This window comes from Idiotropiscis lumnitzeri, chromosome 9 (genome assembly GCF_059441095.1).
Source record: "Idiotropiscis lumnitzeri isolate Australia: NSW breed Sydney's pygmy pipehorse chromosome 9, RoL_Ilum_1.0, whole genome shotgun sequence".
In the NCBI taxonomy this organism is placed as follows: Eukaryota; Metazoa; Chordata; class Actinopteri; order Syngnathiformes; family Syngnathidae; genus Idiotropiscis; species Idiotropiscis lumnitzeri.
In genome coordinates, this window is record NC_142399.1 from 7,846,692 (window position 1) to 7,861,385 (window position 14,694).

A 14,694-nucleotide genomic window follows, 5' to 3' on the forward strand; every position below is an offset into this window, starting at 1 on the left:
CAGTCAGTTGTGAAACGTGTGTAATTTTTCTTATACTGCCCCCTGGTGGCAAGTAGAATTTATGCATAATGCGTGCATACTTTTTTAAAAAATGTGTGCGTGGGGCTTTACGGATTAATGGCACTTCCATACCATGGATTCTAAATAAAAGTACCACTGTACTACGGATATTTTAGTCAGTCAATAATTAACTTCCTTTAAAAAAAATGTTTCTCCTTATGCTAGAAAATATTACGAACTGCTCTCATACAATGCAGTTGTCCACCACTTCACACTACAAACACAAAAGACAGGAATTAATTCCAAAAGTGATCATTCTTTTCTTCTGTTGGACTCCATTACTCTAGGTGGCTGTCCTTTTTAAACAAAGTCAAAGCGTCATTGAGGTTGTACTAGTTTTATATTTATTGCTTTTCTTCACATGTACGAGAGCACACTACTGTCTCCCACACCCACACTCCAGAAGCTCTCAGAATGACGACAGCGGCGGGCAGTGTTTGAGGAAAACGCGCGTGTTTGATCATCAAACTTGCACCTCTCATGATAGAGTTTGGAAAGACAAGTTGTCATTGTTACATGCGCAATCACATCAGCGTGCACGCGCACGTCGTCGGGACGGAGGCCAGCTGGTGGTGTCGGCGTGTGGGGGACAAAGTAGCAGCACTCTGAGTTCAATAAACAAAAGTTCAATTGAATAATAATATAGTGTTCACATCACGCCGTTTCCATACCCGTCTAGCTTTAAAGTGTCTTGAGTAGAAGCATTTCATGAATTTAGTCAGTTATACTTTTCACAGCTTTTTTTTTTGTCTTGCAACAGAGGTGATTTGGTAAACTGGCCTCGATGCCCACACTGGACTATGTAATAATGACTTTCTAGATTCGCTAGTTTATATTCAGTGCTCCAATTAAACTTATTTGCGAGGTACGATATTCTTGGCGGCTTGGAGAACATCCGCCACTTCCACTTTGTTGCCAAACTCCTTCTCGCGGTGCTCCAACAGGATCCCCTGTAGACCACAACGTTGAGTTTACGCCGAGTGCTTCGTCTCATACCAAGGAAAGCTTTTAGAACAATTTACTCGAATGAGCTGGCTATCAAGGGAAGAAGGTCCATACACTAGGACGCTGTTCTCACTCTCACAGTCCTTGCACTAGTATACTGTTAGGTTTCACTACAAAAAACGTACTAGTAAATGGACCTTGAGTTGGATAAAGAATATGGAACAAATGCTCCAAACAAATTTCCATTTCCATTTTCAGTACGCTACCTGTTCTCCCGCACCGATGACGAACACGCCCCCCAAGATGAAGCCCTCGCCCAACATGTTGCCCTGGTAGCCGGACCTCCAGGCCCGCATGAAGTTCTGCAACACGCCGAAGCGCAGCAGCCCCATCGCGCCCATTTTCGCCCCGTAGAAATGTTTCTGTAAGGTGGTGAGTGGCTGTCAGTGAGTTGCACGTAAATGCAGGAACAGAGCCGTAATAAAATGCACAACTCTCTTTTTGATTGGCAGGTCACAATTATCAGCTTTGCAATTATTTGAACTATACTATAAAAAGTTCGGGATACTCGGTTTTGGCATGAAAATTCAAGAAGAACCTAAAAGAACTAAATTGACACGTTTTGTGAGTAGTACATGTCTGCTTTAAATTGCAGTTCGATTATTTAGGGTTTAGTTAGCCTGCTTCTGTATTGTAAGTTTGTCATTGGGTGTGTACTGAAAGGACGGCTGACCTTTTGGTCGATGTAAATGTCCCCGGCAAAATGTGGTCTGAAGTCCTGGATCTCTGTGCCGACACGCTCCTTCACCACAGCCACCAGAGGGACCCCAAGCGCTTCCAGCTGGGGCTTCAGAGAGGACAGCTCGGAAGCCTCCTGCAAGGAAACATTTCCAGTTTAATCCGTTGTGCTCTCACAACACTGAAAACAGAACACGTGGGTTCACCTCTCTGCACAAAAATCATCCGGGCCGCCGCACGGCCATGATGACAGCGCCGTTCTTTTCCCACAGACTCTTTGCTTTGATGACCTTGCCATCTGCAGACACAGCGGCCTTTACTAACAATCATCATTTTCATTTTGTATTTGAAGGTAACATTGCATTCAAATATGTGGGCGGGGTCTTAAGGAGATCAGCCTGTTGCATTTATGTTAGCGTGAACATTTTTACATTTACTAGGTAAACAGAAGCTTGCAATGATCCTTAAGAGGGAAAATTCGGGCATTACAAGAAGTAGAGGGTAAAGTAGCTATGGTAAGAATGACAGTTCTCTCTAGATTATAACTTTCTTTTCTTGTAAAATCACACCATCTTGCCATTGTACATTCCGCGTCTCTAATACTCGTGTATGAATGAAGGCCAGCAAGGTTGATAAGAAGTCAGTCGTACCATCGGTGGTGGAAAGCAGGTCGGCATCGGCGAGATATTCCAGCGACGCCTTGCCTACTTTGGGGAGAGTCAGACTCGAGTTGACCAGAAAGACGCCAGCCAGGGCAGCTCCCACAGCTCCCAGACCCAGAGACCACATGCCCATCCCAAACTGGTCTACGTCCAACACTGAGCCCGAATCTGCAACACAAGACACGTGTGACGTTGTTTGACTGATTGGCACAAAGTGCTTTTTTTTTTTAGGAACACTTTTCACAATTAATTCTTCACAGTGACATCAAATCAGAGTGTGGAACTTCTTATCAACATGACCTTCACTCGCTACAAAGAAGGATCTTCCGATACGCCGCCACTCAAGTGAAGGGGAGGAGTGGAGTGAATGTGCATTGCAACTTGATTTCAATTTATAAAATAACTTTTGCTTTATTCTCCTTATAAAAGTCAAACCACTCGTACTTTGAAGACAACTCACAGCAAGCGAGTGAACAGAAGTCGTTTGCAGAGCAATACTGTCAACTAGTGGCGTTTTTTGTATTTCTGCAATTAATAAAGCCTTAGGACAACTGTTATGCTTCGATATTCTATAGAGTTGTCAGATTTTTTTCTGGGTGCTTTGGTGATTATGCAATAACATTATTGTCAGAAAAAAGCCAACGTAAAAGCTACATTTAAACCATTGGAGGTTCCACTAAAAATGACATTTTCCCCGTTTCATTACAGGTCTCAGCGCCAAGTTTGTTAGTTAACCGAAATGAATATACACTAGAATTGAAGAAAACATTTCCGTAAATAAAATAAATAGAAACGAGTGTTTAAATAAAGAAAAATGGAAACTATATAGCACACAATCTGACGCAAACTATAATTACAGCAAAAACGTAGTTAATTAATTTCACACACAAGCTTTTGCGGTTGATTATAAATGAACTTATTTTGTTATTACTGTACAGAAGAGGGAAGGTTGAACAACCGTTTGGGAATTGTAGTTTCATTTACTTTATTACACAATAGTTAGTAACCTTTTTTTTTTTTTAATCTTGCACTCGACAAATATTCCATAGATTTAAAAACAAAAAACTAAAACTAATAGAAACTAAACCAAAATGAAGCACATTTAAAAAAATATATAAAAACTAACAAATCCACGCAAAAAAAAAATAATAATAATTTGTAAAAACACTAACTCGATCAAAATTGTAAACTTTCCTAACCCTGCTCTTCTCAGCGCGGTACACGTAGAGGGTTACGCGTCGTTAACAGTCACACCGGTTCCGCAACAAGCTGCAAGTTTTGTGAAGTGACAAACTCAAGAACAATAAACGCTGTGAATCCTTGCCTGGAGCGCGTTTGATTGGCTCGGGACTGGCTTTGGCTCGACTTCTGTGAAAGTGGGCGACCGGGTACCTTTCAAAGCGAGCGACGCACAAAATGAACGCCACGCGGCGGGAGAACGGAGGGGCAAGAATTCGCCTCAAAGCTTCCAGCATCGTTGCTGTGCTGGAAGACAAACGTAACAGGCTTTATGCAAAACATGATGCCTTCTGTGACTTTGCATGATAAACTGTTCCTAATTCCGGCCTAATTATGCACATTGACTTTGAGCTACGGCTGGCCGGTTCCCAATCAGTCACATTTCGACAAACGGCCATTCACATTCACAACTATGGGCAATTTAGAGTCTTTGATGAACGTAACATGAATGCTTTTGGAATGCGGCATGAAGCCAGTCTACCCGGAATATTAAGAGAGATCGTGAAACAGATAAGAACTCAAAATTCCTGCTTGTGAGGGAAATGCATTAACCATGAGAACGCCATCCTGATCTCTTTTATAACTTGCTACGGTTGATTACTAATCACTGATTTGTCTTGCGCTGAATTCACGATGACACTAACATGACAGTCGGAGAGAGGCTTAGCAAACAGAGATAAATATTTCAATATACTAACTTGTGTCCATTGTCGGCTGCGAATCAGTTGAGTCCAAGACAAATCCCGAAACACATTTGTGAGGCGACAAAATGTCGACAATTTGGAAAGGACAAGGAGTACTTCAACAACTGATAATGGATGTGTGCGCAATGGAAGGAGAAAAAAAAAAACACCCACGAGTGCAACAAGGAAGAGTTTAGGTTGTGTAAGTGTGCCGCTGATCTCGCTATGCGCACACAATAATGGTTATGTATTGATTTATTGCATCATATTAACCGAGGTAAAGTGGTAAAAATATTTACAGGACGCATTTACAAGCACAATGAGCAACTAATGGATTAACTCAAATAAAGCATTCACTGCCATTGACAGGTTTGGAAGCCAAAACTTATTTATTTTTTTTTACCCAGACTGGAAGTGAATGAGTTAGCAAAATGTTGCCTTTTCAACTACTTGCTTGTGTATATTGTAATATGGCCTTTAAAAAAAAACAACAACTGGAACCTCAGCAAAAAAATTGTTGTAAAAAATTACTGACAAACTACCTTGATAATAATCGATTAATCTCCAGTCCTATATATCAGGGATGATCACAGTAGATCATCAGGCCCTTAACTTGTTTGCGCTTTCCTGTCCAGCTTTATACACATCTCTCAAGTTTTGAATGCAACAAAAATTGCTGTTCTACAACAAGGAGTGGGATGGGCAAAATTCACAGGTTCAACCCATGGATCAACAAATTAATTTCCTGGTTCAACAGGAATTGGCATTTAGTCTTTTTCATGCTGTTCCCACTTACAACAATAAGATTTCAAACAGGATGTTCTCAGAGAAGTGGCCGCTGATCTTAGCAGCAGACTGTAACAGAGATCCACAAAAACTGGAAGAATCACAGATTGGCATTAAAGGAGATGTCCTCGTAAATATTAAAACAAAGTGAACTTTGCCGTTAGCCCCCGTGTTAGAGAACTGCAAGTTGTGCAAAAGCTACTGGAACATTGAACAGTCAGGATGTGAGCATTCAAAAATTTTAAACCCATCTGACTAAGTTGTTTTGTAAAGGTTGTAGTAAGTCTTAGGTTGATCCTGAAATTACACTTAGAAGACCCAATAGTGAATTTTGGAAATTGCAGTCTTGTATGAAAGTAGGCCAAAAAGATTTACATTAAATGATTTTTAGCAGTTTAGAGTGTACATTTTCATTTTTACAATGTTAGGTGTCCAAGACACGGTACTATTATTAATATTACTATTATAATTATTAACAACAACAACAACAACAATAATAATAATAATAATAATAAACAGCGTTGGCTGTGGGGTAAAATACTTTTTTGGGGGGGGAGGGGGATCATTTTATGTGATATTCCCTTACACCACGCAGGTCACTTGCTGCAGTTAAGTAACCTTCAAAATAACTTGTATTATCCTTCAAACATGTCACAGCAACAGCTAGCTGACATTTTAAGAAGGCATGTACTGCAAAGTTTTGGAATCATGACGTCTGCGTGGCCCAAAGCGTATCCGATAAAATTCAATAAACACAAAGCTAATACCTGTAGCGAAAGAGTTAACGCACTTTGAATGAAACCTTTAAACTTGCCGCTGCTAGCGTCTGTCTCGCGTCGGCGTTAGCATTTGAGTCGTTGGTAAGAGATTTAGGTGGGTTGTTACAACTTTTCGCTCCATGTTTATCGGCATTAAACGCTTTATATGCGTGCTGCGGATTGACAAGCTAATACACTAGCAGCTGTATAAACATTCAAGTTGACTTACCTGACGTGAAGTGACAAGCTCAGTGAAGCAGTTCCCACGCATGCGCACTAATACTCGTCCCGAGAGGGAGGGAAACTAATCGAGCACAGATGGCTCGATCGCTGAGAGAAAGGCACGATAGATAGATAGATAGATAGATAGATAACTTAGCTATGGCTAGCCTCTTAAATTAACCTCTGAGAAAAAAACCCCAATTCAATTTATAGCAGTCACTGACCCATTTATTGTCGAATCATGTGTTTAAACACAACACGGACTCAGACTTTAATAGTTTGTTCCCCCTATAGTGTCAGGTGGGCTGCATGATTGTTTGTGTACAAACATCAGAGCTGCTCCCTCAGAAGAGTTTTAGAGTCAGATCGTCATTAAAGCACACAAAAAGCCACAATAGCAAACCAGAAACAATAGGGCAGCAAACTGGAAAAGTGGCCCATTTTTTTTTTGTTTTTTTTGTTTTTTTACACATTTCATAATGACATCATCAGTCCTTTACAACTATCTATATTTTCATGTCATCTCGCATTTTGCGGGCTGTTCTGAGGACAGCCAGCATGTTGACTTTATCCCCAAACTCCTTCTCGCGGTGCTCCAGCAGAATTCCCTAAGAAATACAAACACAAGAAAGATACATTGAGGCCGTCTACATTGACACATTTCTAGTTTTTTTTGGTCACTCTTCCGTTTGTCTGGATACTTGTTGCTACTCATGGAACCCCCAATCCACATAAAGAAATTCTCATATTACCTGCTGACTATCTGAATATCAATCTGTACCCTTTCACAATCAATTAGTTGAAAACCACTGTAGACTCACACATTGCTCCTACGTAGGCATTCCTAAGGACGTATAGAGATTACTTTGGGGAAAAAGGGACCTTCTTCCCTATGCCACAGAATAAGGCTCCTCAGCCAAGGCTTTAATTTTCTAGCGTCCATTAATAGTTCAATTGAGAATATAAAATCTTCTGTAAATTACTGTTAATGTAGTAAACATTAAAGATTAAGGACCGGCGAACGTTCTCTAGAACTATTCAGTTGGTGCCGTGACTCAGATTATTGTGTGCCAGACTAATAGTTAGGTGAAAGGAAGAAAATTCTGTGTATCCCAGGCAGTGTAAAAGTAACTTCTGGTACTTCTTCAGACGATATAAATTTGCTGGGTTGACTTCCTCCCAATCATGCAGAACGGAGTGACGTTGTGCACAAAATACTACAACGTGATGTTCACACAAAATAGCCCCCAAAAAAGCATCTTTCAAAAGGGTCATCGTGTCTACCTGATCTCCAGGCCCAATGACAAAGACTCCCCCTAGCACAAGTCCTTCCCCTCTTAGGTTGCCTCTGAAGCCCCTGCGGTAGGCCCGCCACAGGTTCCTCCACACTCCAATACGCAGAAACACGGAGAGGAACATCCAGCGCTCTTGAGGCCCGTAGAAATTTCTCTTTGAGGAAACAGAAAAGCGGCTTAACGGCTTACACCGCGCAACAGTGAATTCTTGTTCCACATAATTGGAGACCTTCTGATCCACGTAGACTTTCCCGGGGAAGTACTTCTTGAAGCAGTCCAGCTCCTTGCCAAGGTTCTCTTTGACCACAGCAAAGAGGGGCACCTCGAGGTCCTGCAGCTGGCACTTGAGAGAGGACAGCTCTGCGGCCTCCTGCGTCATCGTAACAGTGTCACTTAAAATGGTGACAATGACACAGTTGCACAGTTATTCACCTCTCTGCACAACAATCATCCAGGCCGGCGGACCACCATGACCACTGCTCCGCTCTTCTCCCACAGACTTCTGGCCCTGTGTTTCTCATGGACTAAAAGCGACAAGAACATTGTTAAATCCGACTTAAGGTCTGTACAATACATTTTGGACCAATGGTATAAAACTGCAAATCACTATTAATTTATATTTTATGTTTATTGTGTATGGTACTGTATATCACATTAGCTGTGTTACAAAAAAATCATTCAAACTGGAAAATAAGTTTGGATTGACACACTGAACGGAATCGTTACATTTGGGAATCAATGCATCCTTCAATCGTATCCCTCTCCACGTATCGAGATTCAGATTGAATCGTCTTTTAAGAGAGATGTGTATGAGATATAAATACGTCACTGATGATTTGTTATTACATGTTATTACACATTAATAAACATGACGAAAGCTACGACCTTACTATATCGAATCGGATCATAATCCGACTGAATTGAACCCAATCGAATCATTACATTTAAGTATCGTTACGTCTTTGAATCATATTGTACCCTATGTCACAAGAATCGTAATACCTAATGCTGTGGTCTGCATGTGAGGCAGTACACAAGATCAATATAAAAAAAGCGGCAGTAGTTGCGCACACCATCCAAAAAGTGACGTTTTACGTCAACATTCCGAGACTTACCACCTCCGGTGGTCTTCAGTTCTGTGTCCCCCAGCACCTGCAGGTCAGCCCACGTCGGTGAGGTCTGGAACCAGTCCGTGACGGAGCTGATGAGCTCGGCCACAAACAAGCTGACCGCCTTCACGATCGTGTTCACCGTCACCATGGCCACCTACATGAGACATTTCATTTCAACAACAGTGTCCCCAACGAAAAGTCCCATAGCGAGACGTTACTCACCATCTGGTGGTCGCCCACTAATGAGCAGGGATCTGCGGTTTGAGCTCAGAAATGAGCGAAATCTGCGCAAAAGCCTTTCTTACGTGAGCACAACATAACAGGAATTCCTCCAGAAGTGGCTGATGTGAAACAGGGCCGCTGCTGAGCTGAGACTTAAGTACCAGGCACCACTGTTGCTGTGCAGTCACCAACAGTGGTGGGTAGTCAGGGCAAGGAAGGCCTTCTACACTTGCTTAAACACTTTTACAAGCATTGACCTACAAAGTGAATTTCAATATTTGTGTCATGAAATTGTGATCTTCATTATGTTTATTTCAGTTGGACTGCTTCTCGCACTTGTACAATATGTGGGTGGATTTTTTTTTTAAACCAAATTTTAGGTTCTGTGTTGAAATGCTGCAATCTTCCCAGGTCATTCTGAATTAGTGCTAACAAATGTCAATGAAACTCAACTGTATTGGCAATAGGGCTTGTTCTTCAATAAATAAGGTTTGAAAATTTTTCATCAGTGGCTCGCTAATCTTTGATGACATTTTGAGTTTCGAAAATTGCGACGTAATAGTGGAGGTATTAAGAGGTGGATTAAGTTGCGTAAATCCTCACTGAAGGCTCATTACCAATGCACCACTTGCCATTGGTGACCAATGAGGCCCCAGCAGTTTATTTATGTTTAGTTACGTCATATATTTACAAAATCTCACAGATAACACTACTATTTACCCTTAAACTTCACCATATCATAGATGTTTTGAAAAGCCATATTTTAAAAAAAATATATGATTATTTGCAGGTCAGTGTCAGTCTTGCAGTGTCTGCAGATGTCCTGACATTGTCCTGAGTAGCATGAGACTTGTTTTTGTTATTTTATTATTATTTTATATATTTTTATTTTTTTTAATTATTTTATTATGATTCTTTTTACTTCTTTAAGTCTTAGATCGGCTTCAACACGCTCTCGACCCACGTGAGCATAAATAGCTTGGATGGATGTTGGATGGATGTTTTAACTGTCTTTATTGTTACATGAATTATTTTTGCTTCATGTACAGCATGTTGAACGCAGCGGTGGATGTTTAGAAGTACTCGATAAAGAGTTGAGTTGTGAAGAGTTGAGTTGGTTTGGATCAATGCTGACCCCCGCAGGAAGTTAGCCATACTGCACTTACGTCACCAATATTGCTAATACAGCACCAACATTCGATACCTACAATATTAATGTCTTTAAAACGGAAAATCACGAGGTAAGTGGAAGTATTATCTTCTTTATTTATATATATTTTTTTTAAAGGGCAGCGTCCTGAAACTGAACCATTTGCGCGCTATAGCTAGCCATAGTTAGCTCATCTATCTATCTATCTATCCATCTAGATAGCTATCTATCTATCTAGCTATCTATCTGTCTAATCTGTTCAAATAAGATAACTTGAATCTACAATTAGTATCTAGCTAACTGTCTCGTTTAATCGTTAACAAACTTCTAGGAAGGCTGCATTGCATGGTTACATCATTTAAGTTAATATATTGTAAAGCTTCATTTTCAGGGCCGCAACGCGATATCTGGATTATGTCCACTGTTGAAAAACAACCTGTCACTCATTTATAACTTTCTTTTCTTTTCTTTTAACAGTTTGCAGGGAAGATATCAACTTTGTAGGTTGATGAACCACAGAGTCCACCGTAGTGTATATGCTCGTAAACTTCAGTTTGTGAGTCTTTGATAATGGTTGCGAAAAACTTTTCTCCTTTCTAGGTATTTTATCACCCCAATATAATGAACAAAGTCACCTTGTATTGAGATGAGGATATTTACAGTATCTATTGTTTTTTAATTTGAGTTTGCACTAGTGTAGAGCTGGACTGTATTGCAAGTTTTAAACATGTTTTTAACTTAAAATTTTCATTTTGAAAAAATATTTTTGCATTTCCATTTTTAAGCATTCTTTTGAGTATCAAAGTAAGGAAGGACAAAGAGCATACTACCACACTGCATTGAATGATATCCAATAAATGCTAAAGGAGCTACCAAAAGTGATAGTTCAGTAGCAGGCTCGCAGACGAATGTGCTTCGGGTCCAAATCGTCTGAAAGCAAGCTGGGATATAGGATGACAATTTAGCAGCTGCTGCATTCCTTCTGCTTCGTGTATGTGACACTATAGTAATAAACATTTTACGCAATGTTATGTAACTTAATATTAAATGCTCTATATGCACAGAATAGTCAGTGTGTGTTTTGCACAACTTGGGAGGTTCAGGCGAGGTCTTATGTTGGCACACATTTACATAATACACACACAACAGCTTGGACTGCTAGTGGGAGGCAGAGTAGGCAGCCAATCGGAGCGCAGGATCTGCACCCCACCTCCCGCGCAGCCATTGGCCGACACTCTTTATTGTGCTACAGTGAAACCAATCAAAAGAGGACATGGAATTCACGTCACTGATAACATTGGTGACATTGCTTGATTTCCAAGTTATTTCGAACTATTTTTTTCCTCGTAGGAAGTAATGTAAATGTGTTCCAAGACTTAAATTGTCCTCTTTTCTTAGTGTTCAAGCCATTCTTTAAGTAACATAAGAGCATATTTAACTGGCATAGAGTGAAACAACAAGTGGCCCTCTAGATTATAAAAGTAAAAAAAATCAAATAAAAAAAATACTCACCCTTTGATGAATGAAATGGAGACGGAACAGGAAGGCGTTTGCAGAGCAATAGTGTCACCTCGTGGTGTTTTTTAAGTATTGCTGAAAAACAAAAAGTTTGCTCAAATTGTTAGTTAATGCCATTATTGCTTGAATGGTACTTGAAATATTTTGAGAAAACAAGTAAAAAAGAAAAAAAATTTTTAGCGAGCACTTCAGCATTTTTGTTATTAGTTCATCATTAGCCGAATAGCGTAATTGTAGAAGTTATTTTTAACTTGTCACAATTTGATTTAAAAAAATACGTTTGTTTTTTTTTTGTTGTTGTTTTTTTTCAATCAGTAGTCAAAGCTATCAGTATTTCCAGAAAGATCATAAATAATACAGTCCTCATTTATTAACATGCAGATGCGCTGGCACCCAAGCTAAAGCACAACCCAACTTTGGGAGTCAGCCATCACGTTGAACCTCAACTGCTTTTTGACATAAAAATTTGCAAGCTAACTCATTGCGCCAAACGAGCGCCCGGTTTTGCGCGCTGGTGGCGTTCAACTCGTGTCCTTGAACCCTAGAAGGGGAAAGACAAACATGCCTTTTTTTTTTTTTTTACAGCCCGTAGGAGTTTATCTTCTACTGACTGTTCGTTAAAGTCAAAATCTCCCCAAACGACACAGCAACCTTGACGACCTCCAAGAGGTGTTACCTTACCTACGCTGTGAGGTCTCTGTGACATATTTTTAGGATGAGCAATTGTACAGAAAAAGGGGGGGGGGCTCTATCTATCTATCTATAAATAAATATATATATATATATATATATATAAAACGATAACATGTTGTAAAAAGTCATATTTCTTAAATGTCTGGATACGAAGCATTTTTTAAGTATAAATGTATTTCTTGACAAAATTTTATATTATTAAAAACAATTTTTGCATTTTTTTGTTTACTTTTTTAGATTAACAAACTGCTTAATTTCGAACAAATGTTTTTTTTTCTTCAAACGGCGTTCTTGTACTAATATAAATGAAACTGATTCAAAATACTGTCAATGCGCAAATTAATTATGAATGTAATTTTTGCGCCAATATTTTGTAGAATTTTAATAATGACCAAATGTTGTTTTAAGTAAACAAAAACATGGATTGTATTTGTTGAACGGGAGGTTTTTTTGCTTGTTTGTTTTTATCCATTTGACGATGGCCATTAGCAGATTCTCAGATTGTTCTCTTTCAGAACTGATTAAGGTCGCCCACTGTGAAAGTTTGATGAATCTGTAATCGTGTCACTAACCCCTGTCCAGAGTCAGTGTGAGTGTTTGCCACAAAGTAGTTTAATGTTTGAAAATGTTGTTTCAGGCAACACAAAGGTCGCCAGGCCTTTATCGTACCGCTCCCGTTCCGACCCTGCGAGAGGCCCGTTGGCACAACTCCATGCGTCAATCTTCACGTTGGACTTTCAACTTGATCAAGTCGCACTCATAAAGCCGCCCTCACCTCCCCAATTCATGTTTCACACAAACAGAAGGAGCAAAGCAATTTCCACTTAGAAGGCATTTTCAAATCAAATATGAGTATTTTCCCTTTCCTGGTCTCGCAAGTCTACTTTTACAAAGCTAATCCTAATCACTCCTTATTGGGACCATATCTGGTAACTCTCATCAAAATGGCAGATGAACCATGTGACCTCTTCCAGCCAATCAGGAATAAAAGGTTATAATTATTGTCCAAAGGCGCTTTTTCGTCTCTTCTATTTACTGAAACAACATTGACACAAATATGACTACAAATTATACGAGTCACTAACCTCGAAACACTCCTCCAGCCCTTCTTTGTCTTTCGACCAAAAATTGTTATTTAATGTATCAAATTACTGTATCTTTTTACTTTTATTGCTAACTCGGGAGCGGGGGGGCTTTTAAAAAAATAAAACTTATACAACTATAAAATATATACAAATATATGTATACAGATAGTATAAAATATAAAATATTACGTATCTCAATTCGATTCACTCACATTAAAATTGTTTTTCCGATTCAAATCTGTTTTTTTTGTTACACACACTCATATACTGTATGAACAGTGCAGGTGTTCCTAATAAAGTGTCCAGCTAGGATATCAGCAATGCAGTGTGAATTGGAAATGTAGGACAGTCGGTAGATAGCACTTATCTTTAACCAGAACCAGAACAAGCTTGTCAGGAAAAAGAAAAATAAGCTCATTCGTGGTCAGTCATTAACAAACAGCCAAGCAACACTCGCCGTCCAGAGTATTTTTTTTTACCCCCCAATCGCCATCCAAGACAAATAAGAGGCGGATCACCTGTTACACTTTCAACGTTTGGTACCATTCAAGTCTTCTCTGGTTTCATCCGGTTCCTGTGCAGAAAAGTCAGAAAAGATACACAAGAGCAATTTAAGGTGCATATAAAAAGTACAAATGCTTGGTTTTTGAGATATGAACAAAAAGGGGGAGGTTGTGATGATGAGGAAATGGTTCTGAGTATGTTGCGAGCAGAACAGAGCCTCGGGCTGAGCAGGGATGGAAGCAAGCGTTGAGAAAAACAGGCGAATGTCTCCTCGTAGCTCGATTGTTGCTTATGTGTGCACTAATAGAATGGATGGTGGACTCCACTCAGGTAGAAATATCGAATGTTGTCTTTCATACTTTTGACAATTAACCAGTTATAACACCCCAGTGTGAATGTTTTTTTTTTTTCAATTATGTTCGATTGCAACATAATTAATCAACATTTTTACATTTCAAAATGATTTGTGCGCCCTTATTCATGTTTTTTTTCAGTATAAAATTAAACTATAAAAATGCAGTCAAGAAAAGCCAACTAAAACATCTCAACTGTATTTGAAGTTAATCGAAGTCATTTCATTCATTTCTCTGACCTAATTTGTAAAAAATTAAGAAATTGTAACTAAGTAACTGTGATAATGGCAAGTAACTAAGCAACAAAAGGAAATTGAGCAAAATATGACCTGAGGATAAGCGGTTTGGAGAATGGTCGGATGGATGTCAGGAAAAGCCTCCTAGAACAGCCGGATTTTACTTGTTGCCAATCGAAAGCACTTTAAATGATGGCAGGTGTGCGCTGACTCTGATATAACGAGTTTGAATGTAATTGGTGAATTCTTGAACGCAACCACATCCCCATATTGTGAGTGGGCGGGCACAATTCCACAACCGCTCTCAGTTCTTTATTTTGACTTCCCTTCTCAAAAAGATATTTGTTTCTTCTAATTGATCTGTACTTTTTGTAGGTCAGATCAATGGTGGAAACATTTTGAAATAATTCATCTTGGTCTTATTTCTTTACAC

General features: G+C 39.4%; 1 protein-coding gene, 1 long non-coding RNA gene and 1 pseudogene across 5 annotated transcripts; 1 reads left to right on the forward strand and 2 right to left on the reverse strand.

Annotated features, from left to right (window-relative positions):
• Positions 1–381: 381 nt before the first annotated feature.
• Positions 382–6,207, reverse strand: LOC148330082 (peroxiredoxin-like 2A). 3 transcript variants are annotated; one of them, XM_088304239.1, is made up of 7 exons: positions 6,101–6,207; positions 3,730–3,890; positions 2,394–2,573; positions 1,950–2,041; positions 1,739–1,879; positions 1,272–1,427; positions 382–1,010 (listed from the first exon to the last, which is right to left on the reverse strand). In XM_088304239.1, the coding sequence occupies exons 2-7, from the start codon at positions 3,878–3,880 to the stop codon at positions 915–917; spliced, it is 816 nt and encodes a 271-aa protein (XP_088160365.1). In that variant the 5' UTR covers positions 3,881–3,890; positions 6,101–6,207; the 3' UTR covers positions 382–914. The 3 variants fall into 3 exon arrangements, with proteins under 3 accessions (XP_088160365.1, XP_088160363.1, XP_088160366.1); XM_088304237.1 differs by lacking the exon at positions 6,101–6,207 and adding an exon at positions 4,343–4,490; XM_088304240.1 differs by lacking the exons at positions 3,730–3,890; positions 6,101–6,207 and adding an exon at positions 4,343–4,505.
• LOC148330083 (uncharacterized) lies at positions 1,443–2,971 on the forward strand. Its single transcript, XR_015845014.1, has 3 exons — positions 1,443–2,095; positions 2,184–2,258; positions 2,363–2,971. It is a non-coding gene; the product is annotated as an uncharacterized LOC148330083 (long non-coding RNA).
• A 92-nt stretch (positions 6,208–6,299) lies between the features above and the next one.
• LOC148330084 (peroxiredoxin-like 2A) lies at positions 6,300–8,888 on the reverse strand (annotated as a pseudogene). The gene is made up of 6 exons (XR_015845013.1): positions 8,723–8,888; positions 8,504–8,654; positions 7,821–7,912; positions 7,618–7,758; positions 7,378–7,542; positions 6,300–6,701 (listed from the first exon to the last, which is right to left on the reverse strand). The product of XR_015845013.1 is annotated as a peroxiredoxin-like 2A (transcript).
• Between the last annotated feature and the right edge of the window lie 5,806 nt (positions 8,889–14,694).